The sequence below is a fragment of the Kryptolebias marmoratus genome, linkage group LG17 (assembly GCF_001649575.2).
Source record: "Kryptolebias marmoratus isolate JLee-2015 linkage group LG17, ASM164957v2, whole genome shotgun sequence".
NCBI classification, from domain to species: domain Eukaryota; kingdom Metazoa; phylum Chordata; class Actinopteri; order Cyprinodontiformes; family Rivulidae; genus Kryptolebias; species Kryptolebias marmoratus.
The window spans coordinates 19,470,134-19,490,242 of record NC_051446.1 but is presented as its reverse complement, the minus strand read 5'-3'; the positions used below and the strand labels follow the sequence as shown (position 1 = coordinate 19,490,242).

Below are 20,109 nucleotides of genomic sequence, written 5' to 3'. Positions count from 1 at the left end.
ACTCCAAAAGTTAATCAGTTGTAGATGAATATCTTATTACCTTCTGGGAGTTTCATTAAATTTCTCCCGTGGTTCATGAGATACTTTGATAGCAGAGACATGATCACACAACAGACAGACACAGGCAAAAACATTATCACCCGCCTTCAATAAAAAAAACAAGCAACAACCGCTGAAGGGATTTAAAGTGTATTGAAAATACTGAAAAATTGAAAATATTGTGAATTTTATTTCAGAACAGCACACAGTTGAGATTTGACATGTTGAAAATCATTTAGCTTCTCATCAAAAAATAAAAAAATGCAGATTTTCTTTCTCTGGACAGCAGCCATTTTTGTTTTGTTTTGTTTTCCTGGCTTGTGATCAGTAAGTTGGAGCTGGCAGGGTTTATGACAGCACAGAACTTTTATTTTTCTCGTTAAATCTTGCAAACAAAGTCGTTAAAGTGGTGTCTGACACTTTAACAGTGACTGCCTTCTCAGTGCGTGTTGCTGACATGCTAACCTTTGCTTAAATCCAAACAGGAGCCTAAAAGGTTCTTTGGGGACTTTAACCTTTTTTGTCTAAATCGCTCAAATGTGAAAACATAGACGCAGGTCATAAGGCATTAGGATGTACTTTTGATTGTTGGGTGGAAATAAAAGGTGCTGCAGTTTGATATATTTTAAATTTAATATACAAGACTATTTGCCAAATCCTAGGAGTGCAAAAACATCAAGTTAGGTTATATTTTAGTCAAATAAAAAAAAAATCATAAAAATACAAGCATTCCATACAGTAGAGTATACAAAATAAACGCGAACATCAATGCAATTATAGTTTAGAACCGACAATCACCTTTGTAGGATGTTAACAGGGGAAGAAGCCAGACCCTGTCTCTGAAATCACCACGGCGACAAACCCGACGAGCCAAAAGCGACGGTAGCAGATTCACGGTACAAAACACAGACGCGGTTCTGCCACGACAGTCACTGACACATCACCTCACCAAGACAACTACGACAGCGCATCGCCATGCCGGCTCTGTCACATGACTGGCTGCTGCACCGACCAATGAGAGCTCTGCTGCAGGCGGATAAGATCTGGGGAGCCCTGATGGGTTTTTTTTTTACGAAAAAAAGCTTTCATATCAACATGACTTGCGGGGACTTAGAACAGTTTTGGCACTTTGAAATATTTGTTAAAAAAAAAATGTATGTCACTGTTAAGATTAAAACGCAGTTTTAATCTGAGGTTACAGAAACCCTTTTGTTACACAACCTAAACATATTAATCCCTTTCAAAGTGCTTTGACGTCTCTAAACATTTGCTCTTGGTTTTCAGCAGAAGGCAATGCTGCGTAACTCAGCTCCCATAATTTTTGGGTTCGAGAGGAAGGTCTGGGTTCCCTCACTTTTCTAGTTCTTTGTTAAATTCCACTTTTAAGTTCAGCTTTACGTTGAAATAAAACACAAATCTGCACTAAAGGCAAGTCTTCTATCAGTATTGAAACCCATCAGCTCGGTTACTCCATATTTCAGTCCTTGATGCGTCTGATTAATATTTGAGTAACGGCTAAAACTGATTGGCTGCAAGACTGAAGAGTGCACACCAAAGTGGCAGAGCAGCAAAGAATGAATTTGTCTTTAGCAAAAACAAACAAAAAAATCAATCTACATTAAATTTGGCCAGGATGAATATTACAAATCCTATTTATTTTTTTTGTATCTTGAATAACTTGTATAGATATAGCTACAAAAACCACAAAGAACAAGCAAAATGTGGCCTCATGAAGCTAAACTCAGAATGATGAAATGCATCGCTGTCAGAGGCCTGTTGATCTTCTTGACGGCTGGCTTGGCTCGAAGCGGGCAGCTCTTCCAGTCTTTTAGCCACTGCGGTGGCTCCCGTCTCCGGTGCGCTGTATCCGAGACAGGACCACCTCGCGGGACACTCTCTTGCGGTCCTTGGCCAGGCCCAGGAAGCACATGAAGTCGATGAAACAGGTGGTGAGGTTGAACTTGCAGCCAAACTCGCTGGTGGCGTAGTCGTAGGGGAACGTGTGGTGATAATTGTGAAATCCCTCACCTGCAGGGCACAGGAAGTAGGGGTCAGAAATCCCTGAAAATACATTCAGTGTACACAAAACACAGACTACAAAGGATTCAGGGTGACTCTTAATAACAGCTGCACTAAACATTAGCATAATATACATAAAACGGACTGAATTAGAATTTTGTGTTTTTTACAGTCAGGTGGGATCCAGACATTCACAGAATGTCACAAACACAACACATTTTCCCATCTTATAACAGTTTTGAGTAAGAAAAGTAAAAACACTGCTATAAAAATTGTAAACATAACCCAAAAATACCTAACTAAGTAAGACGGAAGTCCTTTCTAATAACTGAATTGCTTCTGCAAAATAACAAATCTCGAATTTTCTGCAGGACTGTTTTTAATCAACCTGCAGGGTGAGTTTGTTTATGTGGCAGAGTCTCTTTGCAAACTGGTTTTAAACATTAAATATTTGACTTACACAGCACTAAAGTTCAAATTAACTTGAATGCAGGCATTTATGAACTCTATGTAATACATTTAGTTTCGTCTAAAGGTCGCGGTAGATAAAAGTTATGCCCTCACTTTAGCTACACTTCTTACCAGTTGTTCAAATAAACTTTAACTCTAGTTAAATTGTGTGGTTTTCTTCACTCTGGCCCACAGTTGCAGGACAAATGTGTCACATTTAGAACATGTTGGTGTGTTTTTCATACCTATAGCGCTGAAAGCGACAAATCTGTTCTCCCGGGGGTTGATGCTCTTGTCGTAGGGCCGGTTCCCCCACATGTGAGCTGCGCTGTTGACCAGCCAGCTGGCGTTCAGCACCAAGGCGTACCTCAGCAGAGCCGGGATGAAGTACGCCACCCAGAGGGACTCCCCCCAGAAGTGCCAAGGCACGAACATCGGGACGAAGAAGCACATCAGCAGCACCGAGAGCTTGTAATACCTGTTGAGGCAACAGGGGAGGGAGGGGAGAAGCTGCATTAAAAATAAAAGTGCGCCTCTTTTTTCAAATCGAGAACACGCTTGTTTAACCAGAATTTCTACTACAAGTTCCGCGCAGTCCTACTGCAGATTCTGAAAAAAAAGAATCAGTGAATCACGCCATCTACCTCCTCTGAAACATCACAACTTTGTCAGCCAGCAGGTCGCTGAGCTCCAGCTTGCGTCCTTTGTCGATGACGTCGGGATGTTTGCGCACCAGCAGCCAGCCGATGTGGGCAAAGAAGAAGCCCCGGCGGGCGTTGTGAGGGTCGGCGTCCGTCTCAGAGTACTTGTGGTGAACCCTGTGGTCTCGAGCCCATTCGAAGATGTCGTTCTGTGGATTGAAGTCGAGAAATTAATGCTGCTGATAGGACATATAAAACTACAACTCTTAAAGGTGTTTCTGTCATTTTTTAATTTTCTTCACCTCAAACGCCATGGAGTTGGCAAAAGCGAGAAAAATCCTCAGTGGTAATGAAGCCTTGTAGGTCCTGTGGCTCCACAGGCGATGAGCCCCGGCAGTAATTCCTAAAGCGCTGATCAGAAAACAGAGCACAGCTGCGGACGGAAAGGAATAACAATTTAGCCTACAAACATGACAAATATCATGTCTTTTTAAAAATCGCCACACTTCAACATCAGCTTTGATTTTTATTTGTTTAAGCTTTAAACCTTAAAGTGGAGCACAAAGTTCTGACAATGAGGAGATGCTGAAGATGGTAAAGATAAGGTCATTATTACTGTTCTTGGTTTATAATAGTACATGAGAACAACAAATTGGTGACTCTGATGAGTCATTTTTAAACCACAGTTCTGTCATTTCTCAACATAAAATGATCTCAGTCTAAATACTCTGGCATGGAAGGCCGGAGTTTATCACATTTCTTTTAATTTAAAAAAAATGTGACAGGGTGTGTGTTTCTTCTCCTGACATGCATATGCAATGTACAATTTACAACCCTGACATGCATGTTGTGACATGAAAGATAACCAGCAGCTGCTTGGATTTACAAGGATGACATGACAGCTGCATTCATTTTGGGTGAAATGGTTTAATTTAAATGCAGGCCCGGAAATAAAAAATAAATAATTAAATACTTACACCAGAGCAAGGTTGAAAGGGATGCAGAAGGGATGAGGAAGATGCCGTACCCGGCTCCTAAATGCAACAGAGTCATCATTATGACATTTCTCCAGACGATGATCCTGGGGGGTTTGGGCCCCTCTTTTTCCCTGTATGTGGGATCAAACACGTCTTCCACCCCGGATGCGTCTGAGCAAGCGGCCCCGTTCTGGCTCGACTTGTGCTGCTGCCTTTTCTCCAGCGTTTCCGTCTCCGTCATTTTGAACGGGTGATGCTCTAAAATAAATTTAAAAAATATATAAATAAAAAAATTGCCGCCGCGGTGACTCAAAGGCAAGAAAACGCAGCAAACAGAAAATATGTAAATTTGTTTTTAAGCTAGCAAGACTGGCAGGATGCTAATTCACGAGCGGTGTTACAAAAACAGGAAAGAAAAAGATGCTGATTTACTTGATACACCAAGCTCGTTACGTTGCATAACAGTGATGTAAAAAATAATTAAAATGCATTTAAAATGACTCACCAAAGATAAGCAGGCGGTTGAAAATAAGATTCGCTGCGTTAAACGGAGAAGATGCCGGTCCGGCTGACCCAAAATTACAGTAACCCAGAAAGGGAGAGCGATAGTCCGGTCCGCAGCGAACGCATCAATGGGAGATGGAGCTCGAGCTGCGTCTGACCAATCAGAGCTCGGATGCCTCCTCAAAGTCGGGCTCTGATTGGCTGCCCTTTTATCTCATGTTCACCTTTTTATTCATCCTCTGGCCAGTCAGATGTGTATATTTACCTCCTCTGGAGAGCAGCTGCCGCTGTTTTTTCCACCGCTGTCTGGATCTGCAACTCAACTAACCGAGCTCGTATTTTCAAATTACGCGTGAATAATTACGAAATTCACAGCTCGAGTAACAAGCCGAGGCGAAAAGAACCGGAGCAACACGATGTGGAAAAGCGCATTGCACATCCTTAAAAAGCTTTATTTATAATTTAAAAAACCAAACCATTTTAAATACAACAAAAATTCAAACCCCAGAGTGAGAACGACTACTATCTCTGATGAGTTACATTTGTATTTTGCTTTAAATCTGCCGTTTCACGTGCTTTTTTTCCTACTTTGTAATAAAATATATCATTTTGCAACAAACAAACAGGTGTGCCGTTTACCTAAAACGACAGTTACTAATCACAGTTCAAAATTAAACATAAACCGGGTCAATACATTTCTAGGTTTCCATCATCATGACCTATATTTGAAAACCTGACGATTTGGCGCCATCTAGTGGACAGCTGAGGAAAGATAGGGGATTGTAGCTTCAAAGAGCCTCTTTCTGAAAAAGATCTCCGCACAGCAGCAACAACAAAACGGATCCAGATTCTGAAGAGTAGTTTTCCCTTTGACTGGCTGACATTAGTGTGTCTGCAGCAGCCACGTGGTGGTGTGATCAGGACGCGGCAGTGTTTCCTGGTGCTTGATGCTGCTGATGCTGATGCTGCTGCTGCTGCAATGGAAGTAAACAAGGACGAAGCGGAGCGCTGCGTTGACATCGCGACCGCGGCTCTAAACAGCCACCAGCCGGAAAAGGCGTTAAAGTTCCTGGAGAAGGCGCAAAGACTCTTCCCGACAGAGAAAGCCAAAGGTAAGTGATAATAAAATGAAATGCTTAGGCAGGAGGAAGCCCCTGTAGCTGCAGCATCACCTGCATCCCGGAGAAGCTGCGCATCCAGGGGCCTTTAGCAAGACAGCTAGCTGGCTCACTTACCACATAACTAAAAACATAACACACAACACTTAGAGCCATATTTGTATAGATCATATAGGCTGTTGAACAAATCATGCTTATATATTGCTAATAAAACCTAGAAAGCAACTCCAGGGCAAGAGCGTAAATGGGTGTCCTAGATTACCATAATTTCTAAATAGCATCTTCCATTGGAATTATAAATAATAATTATAAGTCCTCTTCCTGGTTCTGGCCCAAATGCACACATATTACTCACAGCAGAAGGCCAGTATTAAATGTGAGCATACATAAATAAATATAGTCCTGTCATGGCTATGTTTGTGCATGAAACCTGCATGCTCTAATGTATTGTTTGTTTGTTTGTTTGTTTGTTTTTTCTAAGCTATGACAAGGTGTTTGGGGAAATTTGCAAATAAAAGGATGTTACTTTACGGTACCGTGTAACAAGTGGGCAGCTCAGTCTTGAGATTAAATTTAACCTTTTATCTGATCTCAACAACTGAATGTTGAACTTTGTTGATCTTAATAATTACACTGTAGAAGGGAGAAACAAATTTGTCTTTTAAATTTTTTTTACAAAAATCATCTAAATGAAAAATTATAATCAACAATAACTATTTAAGATAACACAACAAAATTAAGACTAACACTAAGGGAATGTTTTGTGAGAAATGACCATTAAGTAATTACACTGAATGAGGATTATTCAAAATAAAACACAACAACAAGTAATACTTTATTTATCTAAGCGGAAATAGGGATTATTAGTTCATCTACACTAAAATAATTCTTTGAACAGAATGTTTGGAATTTAGGATTATTGTTTTTGGTTTCCTTTCCACTCAAGAATTTGGAATACTTTAAATTATTTTAGTAAATAGTTCACTTTGGAATTTAGTCAGAAGATGTTATTAATTCTGCCAGGTTGTCGGAATAGTTTTAACGAAACATCAGATTTGAAGTAGATTCTATTTAAAAAGTTACATCAGTTAAAATGAAATCGCTGGTGAACTATGCCTTTAGCTTGTTTTTGCTTTCTCATCACACAGAGTTATACAGGTGTCTCACTGGATCAGGTGGGCTGAGGGTCAGAGGTCAGCGTTCTGTCCAGGGTCACCTGAGGTGGTGGTGATGTTTGCAGAGGGTTGGGCAGGAAGCAGTTCTCTTAAAGTTTTAAATATCTCCTTATCAAAGCGACCAGGAAGGAAGGTCTTCACACAGTGAATCAAAAAACGAACTGCTTAGCAAACTGACTTGCCAAAGGCTTTCTCTTCAGTTTGTGATCAAACAAAGTTTGAGGTTCAGACCTCGGGGTGGAGCAGAAAGGCTTTATCTCACTCAGTGCAAAGATTCTTTTACTCACAACTGAGCACAGTTCTCCTGTAAAACTAAAGGGATGAAGTTTGTTACAACACTTGGATGATTTCTCACACTGAATAAGTGCACACGCATTATGATCAACAATCAAATAAACGTGTCTCATTTCAGCATTGAATCGTGAGTTTCTTCACGAGCCTTAGGAAAGCATGGAAACAATCTGTGGATAACTGTTTAGACGTCCACGAGTGTGTACACGTGTCCCCAAAACAGTCAAGATTCCCTCAGGTCAGTGTGAACTTTTCAGAGGACAGTTAGTGAAAGGTCAAAGGTCATGAATAAGAGGTGCTTCTTAATGCTGCAAGTATAATGGTGATAGTTAGGTTAAGATAAATGTGTTCCTGTGGTTAGATGATGTGCTATTGTGCTTTAAATTAGATCATATTTTAGCTTAAACAGATATCAAATGAATTAAAAGCCTGTACTGTAATTCCTCAAAGAAGTGTGTGTTGTTTTAAATCAAGATCTGGTGTGATGTGTTAGCACTCAGAGGATGTTTTGAGGATGACTCTCAGCTACTGCCCACTGAATTTTAGCTTATTATCTGTAAAACTGGCTGAATTTTAGCTATTTTAGACTTTCCCAGGGTCAGCTGGCTGTGGCGGCCATCTTAATTTGAGTCCAAAAGGTAATAAGTTGTAGATGTATATTGAATGATTGCTTTCTGGCAGTTTCATTAAAATATGTGCAGATATTTTGCTAACACTACAGACAAATGGACACACACAAACACAAGCAAAAATCATTATTGTTTTTTGCCTTTGGTGGCAGATAATACAGTTTGATCATAAGAGTATTTTTTTTATCTGAATTAGCATTTTTTCTTAAATCCTGATACAGTGACTAGCTTGATATTTGTGTCTTTGGCACTGTTTTACATCATCTACTGGTTTAGGGGCACCATAATTTGCATGTACAGTTATTTCCACCAGAGGCTTTTCAGTTAGTATTTAATCCTTGTCATTCCGGGTCTATCAGCACTCCTGGATTTAATAGCCATGAATGGATTCAGTCCAGGACAAGGCGGTCAGTCAGACTTCAGCGGGGTCTCAGGGCCTCGACAGCGACAGAACGTCAGGGAAGAGCCCAAACCTGAAGAAAAGCCTCCAGAAAACTCCAAATCCTACACGGCAGATCAGCTGGACGCAGTGAGAAGGTATGGACTAACTAACTGGAACGTGTTGTGGACATAAACCATAATTTATGAAGCACATGACGTTTCTAACCATGCACCCAGGATAAAACAATGCAAAGACTTCTACGAGATCCTCGGCGTCCAGAAAGATTCCTCGGAGGATGAGCTCAAGAAGTCCTACAGAAAACTTGCTCTGAGATTCCACCCTGACAAGAATCACGCTCCAGGTGCAACAGAAGCATTTAAAGGTAACCTCATCACAAATGTTGCTGTCATGCAGGATAAATAAAACAAACCTAACAAGATGTTAATTGTAGTTGCACAAAGCGACACTGTGATTTCTAAATAAAGTGTTCCTTCACAGCTATTGGTAATGCCTACGCTGTTCTGAGTAACGCTAAGAAGAGACGCCAGTACGATCAGTGTGGAAAAGAAGGACGATATCCGTCAAACAGCGGCCCCGACAATGGAAGCTTCGAGCCAGACATTTCTCCTGAGGACCTCTTCAACATGTTCTTTGGTGGAGGTTATCCATCCAGTTAGTGCCACTGTGTTTGTGTATTCTTTTTTATCACCAAGGATAGTTATTATGTTGTGCCTGTTAAAAGCTAAATGTGATATATTATTCTAGGTAATACTCCTATGTACACTAATGGAAGGATGCGCAACCAGAGAAGGGAGAGAAGAGAGCGACCAAGAGATGTAAGTCTAACTTGCAGAGAATGTAGTTTGCCAGGACAACCAGAAGATGGCGACATTTAGTCGTTTAACAAATGTAACCTTTTTTTTTTTTAAACAGAGATCTTTTTTTTTTCCTATGTTACATGTTTGTATATTTCTGTGTTTTTTCTGCAGGGAGGTCTGGCCCTCTTCGTGCAGGTCATGCCCATCCTCATCCTTGTAATAGTGTCAGCTCTCAGTCAGATTATGGTCAACAGCCCCTCCTATAGTCTCAGCTTCAGGCCGTGAGTGTCATCCATGCCCAGGGAGGGTGTAAAATAACACAACAAACTCGTTAAACACGTAGCCAAAGAATAAATGAGAGACTATTTTCACATGACATAAAACTCAGCAGCCTAGATTGATAATTGCAATTTACAGTTGTGGTTTTGCTTTGGTATTAAATGTTGAATCCGTCTACCACTAATTAAGTTTTGGAGTCAATCCAATTTAATATTACCACCAAAGCTAATCAAAATTAGCCAACTCAAAAATGGCAATAAGTCAGTCAGTTTTACAGATATTGAGCTACAAATTGAGGTGGCAGTAGCCGAGAGTCACCCCTAACACATAATTCGAGCATGAAATTGTATATTGCAATCTCATGCTCAAATTAACATTAAAGCTACAACGTCATCATTTCTCAAGGTAGCAAACAATAGGCCTTCCTTCGAGAAAGCCTTTAATTTCACAAGTTTACAAAGTTTGCAAGTGCTAATAATTGTGATTATGTGTAAAATGATTGAACTTGATGTTGCTTCAGTTGATTCTAAATCATTCCAGACTTCTCCCGAGTTTCTGAGGCAGTTTGGGAGAACATAATCAGCAGTGAGTCACGTTAACAAAGAGGGACAGTTTGAAACTTGCTTTGGCAGCAAAAACCTCTCGTCTCCCACGTCAGCAAACTTCCTCTGAACTGACCTGACGTGAACCAGCCCTTGATCTGTCCTCCCTGTCTTTTCGCAGGTCAGCCGGTTACTCGCATAAAAGGCTGACTGAGAACCTGAAGGTGCCATATTATGTGGGGGAGCATTTCTCCAAAGAGTTCACCGGAGTGAACCTGAAAAATCTGGAGCGGACAGTGGAGGATGACTACATTTCGATCCTTCGCAATAACTGCTGGAAGGAGAAACAGCAAAGTATGATTGTATTCAGTCATTTCGCAACAGATTTTTTTTTTTTTTTTACTGCCACTCACACACATCACCTGACTCCTTTGTGTGGTTTGCTGCAGAGGAAGGCATGCTATATAGAGCTCGCTATTTCGGAGACACTGAGCTGTACCAAAGAGCACAGAGAGCTCGAACTCCGAGCTGCGGCAAGCTGTCCGAGATCACGGCCTCGTTACATTAAAAGCAAGTTCTCCAGAAGAGAAGTGATGTGATCATTCAATTATTTTTGTCCCACTTCAAAAATTAAAAAAAAAAAAAAAAACATCTTCTTTTTTACTTTTTGTTGTCTTCAGGTTTCCAGAACCATCACAAGACGCAAGTGGCTGTAAATAGTTAAGCTTCAAGAATCTGGAGGCTTGAGATGGCTGAATCAACACAAGCAGAACCCACTAACCCTCACCACAGGCTGAAACCAGATCTGTGGAGTTTTAGTTTATGAAATTAACAAAAAGGTTTATATATCTATATTGTGATTAACTTTAAAAAAGAAAAAAGCCATTTATCACATCTTGATGGCCAAATAAGATGTGGGATTGGCTTTTCCTGTATGCATCGTTTCTGACCGGAAGCCATAAAGCTGACAAAGATTGCTTCACCTTCGACAAAGCCATGTGAAACCAGAAACTAGTTTAGTCATAAATAGTAATGCAGATGTTACTTACACAGCAGTTCAAAGGGTACCACACTGAATGCTTCCTTTTTTTATTTTTATGCAGCCAGATAAGTGGAGAAAACTTCTTCACCGACTCTAAATGCACTTTTTTAACTATGCAGGAACATTGTGAAACGTCTTAGACACTTGAACACCTGAGATTTGTCTTTTCCTGTCATGTATGTATGAGACAACTGAACAGAAAGCGTTTGTGTTTTTCGGTCTTTAATTTTACAAAGGGCAGATATTTAGTGTGACTTCACTCCACATTAGTTCCCAAAAGGTGAGACATGTGCCTACAAACCAGGTGGAACTACAGCAGGTTGTACAACATCCCAGTTTAGACAAAATTGGGATGTTGTGTAAAATGTAAAAAAAAAACTAAAACAAAGTGCAATGATTTGCAAATCTCCTAAACCCATATTTTATTCACAATGGAGCATAGTAAATATAGTAACTATATCGAATGTTTAAACTGAGAAATTGTATGATTTTTAAGAAAAAAATGCCAGTTTTGAATTTGATGGCACCCTGTTAAAGTAAGTGGTGTAAATAATAAACAGCTGTAGGAGCAGCTAATCTGGAGAAATCTCTGAGCTCAAAGGACAAAACTGAAAGCCAGTATTGGATGCCCCGTCACCTTCAGGCCCTCAGGCTGCTCAGCATTAAAAACAGGTCTAATTCTGTTCCGGACATCAGTGCACGGGCTCAGGAACACTTCCACAGATCACTGTCTGTAAACACAGCTCACCCTGTTGTCTACAAATGCTGCTTAAAGCTCTATCAGGCAAAGAAGAAGCCGGATGTGAACACCATTCAGACACGCAGGCGTCTTCTATGGACCAAAGTGAAAGAGGAAAACTGTTTTGTGGTCAGATTCTTCAAAATCTGAAATCTTTTTTGGAAACCACGGTCACCAAGTCCTCCATACTAAAAAGGAGATTGAACACCCAGACTGTTATCAGCACCCAGTTTAAAAGCCTGCCTCTCTGATGTTATGGGGGTGTTTTAGTGCCTCTGGTATGGGCAGCTTACACATCTGGAAAGGCAGAACAGTATACACAGGTTTTAGAACAACACATGCTTCCATGCAGGTGAAGCCTTTTTTCAGGGAAGGCCTTGAATATTTCAGCAAGACAATGATAAACCACACGCTGCATCCATTACAACAGCATGACTGTAAAAGAAGAGTCCAGGTGCTGAACTGGCCCGCCTGCAGTCCAGACCTCTCACCAACTGAATGCATTTGATGCAGCAAAAAAATCTGGCAAAGAAGAACCAGAATGGGACAACATTTCCCTCCAAAACCTCCAGCAGCTGCTCTCCTCAGGTCCTAGATGTTTGCAGACTGATGTTAGAAGAAGAAGGGATGCTTCACAGTGGGAAACATGGGCCTGTCCCAACCTTTTAGAGAGCAGTTTAAACATTTGATATGTTTACTATGTTCCACTGTTAATAAAATGTTGATTTAGGAAATTTGTAAATCATTGCATTTCCTAATTGGGGTTGTAGTTCTGCAGTACGTCTCAGATCTCATCTTATTTTACAATCAGCTTCTCATTCTTTGTGTTTAGTCAACGAATGGGTGAAGAGATAAGGAGAAAAAAAAATCGAGATCTCGCTCCCATTTTCCACCTTGTTTTTATTCCCAGTGGAAAATAAATATGTATGCTTGAACGTGTTGGATGTGACTCATTGCTGCGCGCCGAACAAACACGAAAGAGAAAACAAAAGCTCAGCACATTTGGCACAAACTGTGCCGGCAGGCTGACTCAGGCTGGGAGGTGGACGCATGGCAGCGTGCACGTTCACACTTTGAGAGGAAACACGCGGCGCGTCGAACAGCCGGAGCAGTGTCACATTCTTCTTCTATAAATATGTTCAGCTGTTTTTGGCAGATGTTCCAGTTCGGCTCTCTGGCATTGATTTAAGTGCCTTTTTTTTTTCTTCCTTTTCTCCAGTTTAGAAAACTTTTGCTCTTATATTTGTCAGTTCTACTTTTAAATCTATACTTCAGGGACAAATTACAAGACAGCCCAAATACTCTAATAAGAAATAGTTATACAGTATAGTCTCAGTTAGCTGGAAATAAATTTATTGTTCTGAGTGATCACACATTATGAAAGTTTGTCATCTTGAGTAGAGTAAACTCTTATAGCTCCAACCCATAGAATATGTAGGAACGGACTTAAAGAAAAGCAAAAAAGATCACAACTCTGCTACTTTTGGAGACATTAACCCAAAGGTTGGTGTGGTAGTAGCTGAGACTGATCACCAACACATATTCTGAGTTATATTTATTTATGTCCTAAAAGTTGAAGCTAAGAAATGGTTTCTAATGTTAAGGAATGTGTGCATTATTTTGTTTTTAATCTTAAGTCATAAATTGTTAACACTCGCATGATTTTAAAATGATGGCTTAAATCATTATCCAGTGTGTAACATCTGATGAGGGAATATACTCCATTCCCAGTGGAGTTTGAAACTTGAATAATTGCTAAGATTTCCCATTAACATGGATTTTTGTCTGTAGTTCTGCACTTTCCAGCCAGCAGCTAATGGTCCTGTTGGATAAAAATCTACTCAAAGATCATTTGGATCAAAGTTTCAGAAAATGACACATGAAGCAATAGATTAAAAAAAGAGCAATAATTTATTTGTGATCATAAAAGTATAAAAAGAAACTGCAAATGTTATGACAGTTTGAACATCAAATAAAGTTGAAAGCAAGGGAGGTCCAAAAGTGACATATGAAATGTGAAGTTTTAACCAGAAACAAGCACTAGTAGGCTTTCTATCAAGGAGTGACAAAAATCCAAACACGAGGAACTGGAGTACATTCAACAAATGGTCATGTATAAAAAAGAAAACAACAACAACAAAAATGAAATGGTCTTCAATTAAAACAATACAACTAGCTGCCCTTTACGGAGTTTCAAAAGAAACTGAGGTACGCACTTTAATACTTGCAGAATGCCCATTTACCAGACAAATGGTTACGGTTTTTAATGTTAAAATCTGAGCAAGTGAGGAAGCAACACCTGCCCCTGGTACCATAAACATCAGCTCCTTTACAGTAGGAACAAAAGGCTACATCATGCCAAAGTCCATCCTTAGGCTGCAAACGGCATCATAAACTTGAAGTTCTAAGGCCCTTCTGTGAGCTTTTATTGTCAGCTCGGAGATTAAAAATCTGTTCAACATTCCTCAATGAGCAGCTCTTCGGAAGAATACAGTTTCTTCTTGATCACACGAAAACCAGTGCTGAGTTTGATAGCTTGTCTGACTACAGGCGTGGAAGGAGACTTGGAGATGAACAGTCCTTGAAGTTTAGGCCACAGGCCGCTCGACTCCAGCCTCAGGACCAGAGTGAGCTGGAAGGTGGGGACAAGGTAGGGGTCCACGGACAGCTGTCCTATGCTCTCACAGGCGGCCCCTTTCTCCACACAAAGGTCAATGAGAGCCCCTCTTAATCCGCAGGGCTCGCTAGCTGCCAGGTGAAGGAGCTCCTGTCCGATGTGCTCGAGAAGTTTCTCTGGAATGAGCAGTTTGCTGCACCTCAAGGCGCAGTCTGTGTTTTTGGCTTCTCTTAGGCTCCGGGCAATTAGGTCCACGACTTCTTTCAGGATGGTCTCCTCCATCGGATCGAAGAACAGGTCGTCACCAGAGGGACCAAGGTCACTGGAGACATCGGACCCTGAAGAAGAGAAGTGGTGCGTTACAACTTCATGCATGCACACAGAATATATGCACAAAGAGAAAAACTGATAGGGCTGAATCGTTTCTTACCCGAATCTGAGAGATCACTCCTGCTGCCATGGCTGGACCCTGACTCGATGCTGGAGCCGTTTGTGTTGAAATCAGTCAGTCTTTGGACCAGTTTGCCCCAGGACAGCCTTCTGGGACTGCTGTCCACTGGGGACGGAGGTGTACTGCAAGTGTCCATGGGGGCAAAGACTTCAGGCATTGTTTGTCCTCTCTGCAGTATTCAACAGCTGCTTCTGCTTGTCAGCTGTTTATTTAAAAGGAAACAAAAACACAAATAAACACCAATGTCCCATGTGTAACAGCTAAACTAAGTGGTACAAATTTAAAGCGTGGCTTGTTAATAATAGCATAAAAAGCAAACGCAAAGAACATTGTTTTTTTGCATGTTAGCTGCTAGCAATTTTTCGCTTTAAATTAGCTTAACAGCTAACAAAACCGACACATATGAACATTGTACTTACGATTTATTTGAAAGCAGCTCTTTTCTAGTATGTTGTCGCGGATGGAGATAGGTACTTCAATAGTTATTGTCTCTAAATGCTGTCTGGAAACTTCCACCGACCGCTCCCCCTCTTCTCGTCCCCTCAACCAGCTGCCGAGCTCCGCAGTCTGTCTGACTCCGCAACAATGTTTATATACTAGCCCTGGGAGGCCACGCCCACCGCCTCCAAGCCAGCCAATCAAAAACAGGGGCACGCCATCCGAGCTGTATCTTGCCTGGTAACATGCCAGCAGAGAAGAAAGACAAACAAGAGGAAGGGGGAGTCTGTGGGGATGAATAGCAGGGCCCAATGTAGTGGAAATGTACAGAGACTTGTTTGGGCTTGCAGGCATCATATAACGTTTCTTTGTTCAGCATCCTGAGTGAGGTACAATATGCTGTTCTGCTGTTTGTGCACTCTCAGTCGTAAAAGCGTGGAATAATAAAACCAATGCAGGCCTGGCCACAGTGGTTCAGTGTTGCAGTGTACATTACGTCACCTGTTTTTCTCAAGCATTACATCAGAATTTTTATCTGCTTCACAGAGATGCAGGCACAGGACAAGCTGCAGAATGCAACACGCATTAGAAATAAAACTAACAAAGGGGTTAACATGTTTTGCATGGCCTCTTCTTGCCCTCAAATATGCAAAAGACACACAGATAGGAAGTACTGCATTCATTCCCAAAGACACATTACAATGAATGCATGCATGCATGCAAATAGGCCTTTTTAAAAACTACAGTCTTTTCAAAAACCTTCGAGTGCAGTTAGTTCAATTAAAGTTTTATTAGGTTTATTTCATGACACGATAAACATTCAACTGATTAGCTTATTTAAAGAATTAGATTTCATCCAAAAAGATTTGTGTTTGTTTTAATGAGCATTGTGTTTATTTTAGATTAAACATGTTTATTTAATGTCATGAACATTCAATAGATTTTTTATTTTCATTTAATATGTTTATTTATATTGAGCTTAATGAGTTTATTAATGATTTCAATGTCATGAACATTCAACTTATTTGCTTAGTTTACTTTAATAAGTTTAAAAAGTTTATTTAATGCTACCGAACTTTCTGAATTTCCCTCTGGGATCACTAAAAGTAAATATTTATCATCTATCCATAGCTTAGCTTCTTAGATGCACGTTTTATTTGTTTCTTCATCAAAAAAATTTAAAATATTGCAAAAAAAGTGGCAGTGTTGCGAAAAAACAACACTGCCACAGGGTTTAAAAGAGGAAATGCTCAAGCATTTCAATGATCAGAAAAAGAAACAAATAATTTTAAAAAAGCTACTGATGGAGTGTTACTTCTGGGTTCATAATGTACTGTACATAATACAGTTATCACAAAAAAAAAGTAGGAAATAGACAGTTACAGGCTACGCTTTTGGGCATGCGTAGGTGTGGAATAGGGGCTTTGTTAAAGCGGAACTGAAAACCATACAGTGCACACGCACAAGTACATTATGTTCTAGTGGGAATGTTTTGAATTAGATGCAAGTGTATCAAAGGTCTGTCACGTTAAAAGAAAAAAAAAGTTAAACTTTCACAGTGGAAAAAAAGTGGGCTGCATGAAAAGCCACCAGAAGCAACACCTTGCAGCGCACGCAGTAAATCAAGCTTCCTCGAAAGGAACGCAAACCTCCTGCTGGAGGCGTGTCCTGCAACGTCCAAGGCCAGCCTCAGACATTTATACTCAGAACAGAACATCCTGTACGTTCCTAACCTTCATCTGAATAAAAAAAAAAAAACAGTCATCCCCTGATTAGAACATCTGATCTGCACGCCTACTCGACGTAAACAACCATGAAAAACAGCACGAACGGGGCCGCGCTGATGAACATCCAACTTTGAACTTATTCAAGCACCACAAAACAAAACAAAACAAAAAAATACATGCAAGAAAAGCAGAAAAGATTTGGAGCTTAACTTTAGTGAGGAGGATTAGGAGAAAACCAAAACACCACCAAGTAAAACAAACAGCCACTAATTCGAAGAATGTCCAAGCCCGACTTCGTATCCAAGCTCTCTTTGTTTTGCTCCAAGTGCTGCTGGAACGAGCAGAGAGAGCATTGGAGCCTGAGCAGGCAGCAGGTTTTCAGATTCATGAGCTAAAGAGCAGCCAAGTGGAAACACAATATGTTACTTCAAGGCATTTATTACCAAATATGTTACTTTCCTTAACATTGAGGCTAATAACAGTTTGAACTGGCAAAAACACTCGATATATAAATACTGAAACCTTTAATTATAAGATTACATTCATGAATAATTCTAGCTGAGTGGATCTGTTGTCTTAACTTGGTTTAACAAAAAAGCAAATATACATTGAAAAAAAGTTTAAAAAATACAACTCATGTTCAGCCACTTTAACTAATTCACAATTATTATACAAAATAATCCCCAAAGGAAGAAATGCTGTTCAGGAAATAAAACATTTCCTGTTGTTTTCATTCTATTTGGCAGATTTATGACCCAAAAGCATCTGAATCTCTTTATTTAAGACGGCGTGAATCCCAGCAGCTGTTCTATTGGTTTGTACCGCCACTCATCCGCTTCCAGCTCCTCCACCAGGCTCGCAAGTTTCTCCATCCGAGACGCTTGGTGATCTGAGGGGGACGCACAAGAACGACGGTGTTGTTATTCCGTTTTCTTCACAGATGCAGAACTGGAACGAGCGTTCAGCAGAACACGTTCACTGGCTTACCTTGTTTCACCTGCTTCAGGGTTGAAGCCACTTGGTAGCTGAACACGGACTCGCATAAAAATCTATCCGAGCCATCTAAAAAAAAAACAAAACCCAAAACAAACAGTGAAGACATGCAACAGATTTGAAATGCATAACTGAGCACCATTTTTTTTTATTTCATTACATCCCCTAATCTCTTATGCGGTCATTGTTCAACACGTAAAATATTTGCACTGACACAAATAAGTCAAACATAAAAATTGGCGACTTGTTTGACAGCAGACTCAAAGAAACGTGAAGTCTCCGATGCAAAGTTTAAACTCGGGCTTGTTTTAGCACAAGAAGCTTACACACATTCAGTTAGTGTTGCATAAAAAAATCCAAATAATCAAATTTATATATTTGCAAGCAGCAAGTTCAATGAGAGGTGACCCAAATATTAACTTCCATACATGTTCTGTCTCAATGTAAGGCTCATTTGTCCTCAACATCTCAGACTTTTTATGTTCCTCACAGCTCTCTGCTGAAACAACCTAATATCCCCAACAACACAGTTAGAACTGCCAAACTGTATACAGAAAAAGGCTGAGTAGGAAAGTAAATAAGTAAATGTTGGCTGTTCTAGTGGAGTGCAGCTCCTGTGAGGGAAACCTTTAATGAAAACTCCCTGCACACGTTTGATATTTATTTAGGCGCAATTATAAAGAAGAGCCTGAGAGAAAATATAGTTTTCATTATGTAACTTTATTTTATTATTCACTTGTTCGATTTTAAGTTTTATTTTATTGCATCCACTTACAATTACACTTAAACATTTTGCAAGTCCCTCGAAGAGTAACCTTCAAGGCAGTGTGTGTTGCTCTATCGTCTCAGAGTACGCTGTGTATTAATGCTGTCCTCCAAAAAGTGAAAATGATCTTTTCCAAGGGCAATAATATGACCTCACACCATCACAGAGCCCAGCTTTTTGGACATGTTGCTGATAGAAGTCTAAATGTTTCTGTTTTTGTCCTTGGTGCAGAGAACAAGGTGTCTTTTTCTACACTTTACACTTTCCAAAATAATCTCTTGCCCATTTTAGCTACTGATAAAAGAAAGTTTTTCGTGCAGTGCCATTCTGAGGCATCGAGGAGCACTGAAATCCCTCCTTCCCTCAAGTGTTAATCAGATTAGAAACTGTTTAAGTCAAAATATGCTAATCCCACCTCAAACCCTATTTAACGAACTGTGTTTTTAAGCACTTTGAGAACTTTTCCACACACATTTGTCAGCAAACTCTGCTCAAAGATTGTTTTTGTGAACACAGATTTGGTACTAAATCCCCTTTTTACAATCACTTGTCAAAAAAAATCTATTTTTAATCTCATTAATTGTCTCTAACCCAACCTTTTATTGAATGTGTGAAAGAATGCTTGCATACCGTTAAAGAAAATAAAGTTAACTGGACAAAACACCAAACAGGGTTGATGCATCTCCAATAAAATACAAGTCAATATAAATGTAAGAATCACAATACTGTGTTTTTAAAAATGTGCATGTTTTCCCATCATGTGAAAGTGTGTGTTAGCTTATTTTATTGCATTATTATCTCAGTGGCATACACTTTTCTTTTAGATGTTGTCACTCAGAGCAAATATTTCTTGAACGCATCCTTCCAAACTAAAAAGTACCTTTGGACACGCTAAAGCTAACCATGCTAACTTACCTTCCATCATTTCACCTGCGCCTTTGGGGTAAGTGTAGAGGACTTTCCTCGGAGGGATGAGCTCTGAAGCACTGAATCCAGAACCAGTCACCGAACTACCGCTAACACCTCCAGCAGAGGAGGACGAGGAAGACGCTGCCATAGCCTTAGGAAACTGAATTAAAAACACAGCATGTGGTTACCAACACAAGCACGGTGAAAACGATGCAGGTTTTTAGCCATTAGAGATTTAGCTAACCTCGTTTTGCTCTTGTAGTTTAATGTTAGCACGCTAGCAGCTAGAGTGCCTAACAAGAAAGCTAGCTAACGTAGCATTTGGAACAGAGCCCACGACATTAAATGTTATTAGAAGCTACTGTTTATAAACAGTAAAACCTACCGTAATTATCAGGGCGATGGGAGTTTATTTCTACGCAAGCTGATTCTGACGTCTGTAACTATTAGAAGTTTACGACCAAAACAGGAAGTTGTGTGTGAAGCAGTGGTGTGTTTTTATAAAGATTTCACAAACATAGGGATGGCACGCGGTGATTTCCGCGGGGTGGAGGTGTTCGCGC

The 20,109-nt window shown here is 40.2% G+C and overlaps 4 protein-coding genes across 5 annotated transcripts; 1 reads left to right on the top strand and 3 right to left on the bottom strand.

Moving 5' to 3' along the window:
* Positions 1–209: 209 nt before the first annotated feature.
* scd (stearoyl-CoA desaturase (delta-9-desaturase)) lies at positions 210–4,772 on the bottom strand. Its single transcript, XM_017433665.3, has 6 exons — positions 4,632–4,772; positions 4,127–4,384; positions 3,452–3,582; positions 3,153–3,358; positions 2,754–2,986; positions 210–2,067 (listed from the first exon to the last, which is right to left on the bottom strand). The coding sequence occupies exons 2-6, from the start codon at positions 4,365–4,367 to the stop codon at positions 1,868–1,870; spliced, it is 1,011 nt and encodes a 336-aa protein (XP_017289154.1). The 5' UTR covers positions 4,368–4,384; positions 4,632–4,772; the 3' UTR covers positions 210–1,867.
* Positions 4,773–5,371: 599 nt separating this feature from the next.
* On the top strand, positions 5,372–12,580 carry dnajb12b (DnaJ heat shock protein family (Hsp40) member B12b). Its single transcript, XM_017433428.3, has 9 exons — positions 5,372–5,742; positions 8,203–8,380; positions 8,462–8,607; positions 8,724–8,897; positions 8,991–9,061; positions 9,215–9,324; positions 10,046–10,218; positions 10,314–10,434; positions 10,545–12,580. The coding sequence occupies exons 1-8, from the start codon at positions 5,610–5,612 to the stop codon at positions 10,430–10,432; spliced, it is 1,104 nt and encodes a 367-aa protein (XP_017288917.1). The 5' UTR covers positions 5,372–5,609; the 3' UTR covers positions 10,433–10,434; positions 10,545–12,580.
* Positions 12,581–13,537: 957 nt separating this feature from the next.
* Positions 13,538–15,293, bottom strand: ddit4 (DNA-damage-inducible transcript 4). Its single transcript, XM_017434266.3, has 3 exons — positions 15,133–15,293; positions 14,693–14,915; positions 13,538–14,600 (listed from the first exon to the last, which is right to left on the bottom strand). Exons 2-3 carry the CDS (start codon positions 14,868–14,870, stop codon positions 14,101–14,103), a joined length of 678 nt encoding a protein of 225 aa, XP_017289755.1. The 5' UTR covers positions 14,871–14,915; positions 15,133–15,293; the 3' UTR covers positions 13,538–14,100.
* Positions 15,294–17,296: 2,003 nt separating this feature from the next.
* anapc16 (anaphase promoting complex subunit 16) lies at positions 17,297–20,066 on the bottom strand. 2 transcript variants are annotated; one of them, XM_017433452.3, is made up of 4 exons: positions 19,932–20,066; positions 19,553–19,706; positions 17,866–17,940; positions 17,297–17,767 (listed from the first exon to the last, which is right to left on the bottom strand). In XM_017433452.3, exons 2-4 carry the CDS (start codon positions 19,692–19,694, stop codon positions 17,658–17,660), a joined length of 327 nt encoding a protein of 108 aa, XP_017288941.1. In that variant the 5' UTR covers positions 19,695–19,706; positions 19,932–20,066; the 3' UTR covers positions 17,297–17,657. The 2 variants fall into 2 exon arrangements, with proteins under 2 accessions (XP_017288941.1, XP_024866394.1); XM_025010626.2 differs by lacking the exon at positions 19,932–20,066 and adding an exon at positions 19,791–19,931.
* Between the last annotated feature and the right edge of the window lie 43 nt (positions 20,067–20,109).

Excerpts from the sequence above, each read along its gene's own strand:
- dnajb12b (XM_017433428.3), top strand. The coding sequence starts at position 5,610 with ATGGAAGTAAACAAGGACGAAGCGGAGCGCTGCGTTGACATCGCGACC. Across the intron at positions 5,743-8,202 it reads CCCGACAGAGAAAGCCAAAG|CACTCCTGGATTTAATAGCC; the intron begins GTAAGTGATAAT and ends CGGGTCTATCAG. Across the intron at positions 8,381-8,461 it reads CAGCTGGACGCAGTGAGAAG|GATAAAACAATGCAAAGACT; the intron begins GTATGGACTAAC and ends CCATGCACCCAG.
- scd (XM_017433665.3), bottom strand. The coding sequence starts at position 4,367 with ATGACGGAGACGGAAACGCTGGAGAAAAGGCAGCAGCACAAGTCGAGC. Across the intron at positions 3,359-3,451 it reads CCAACTCCATGGCGTTTGAG|AACGACATCTTCGAATGGGC; the intron begins GTGAAGAAAATT and ends TTCAATCCACAG. Across the intron at positions 2,987-3,152 it reads GTTGTGATGTTTCAGAGGAG|GTATTACAAGCTCTCGGTGC; the intron begins GTAGATGGCGTG and ends TTGCCTCAACAG.
- ddit4 (XM_017434266.3), bottom strand. The coding sequence starts at position 14,870 with ATGCCTGAAGTCTTTGCCCCCATGGACACTTGCAGTACACCTCCGTCC. Across the intron at positions 14,601-14,692 it reads GAGTGATCTCTCAGATTCGG|GGTCCGATGTCTCCAGTGAC; the intron begins GTAAGAAACGAT and ends TCTCTTCTTCAG.
- anapc16 (XM_017433452.3), bottom strand. The coding sequence starts at position 19,694 with ATGGCAGCGTCTTCCTCGTCCTCCTCTGCTGGAGGTGTTAGCGGTAGT. Across the intron at positions 17,941-19,552 it reads CGCAGGTGAAATGATGGAAG|ATGGCTCGGATAGATTTTTA; the intron begins GTAAGTTAGCAT and ends TTTTTTTTTTAG. Across the intron at positions 17,768-17,865 it reads CCTGAAGCAGGTGAAACAAG|ATCACCAAGCGTCTCGGATG; the intron begins GTAAGCCAGTGA and ends CGTCCCCCTCAG.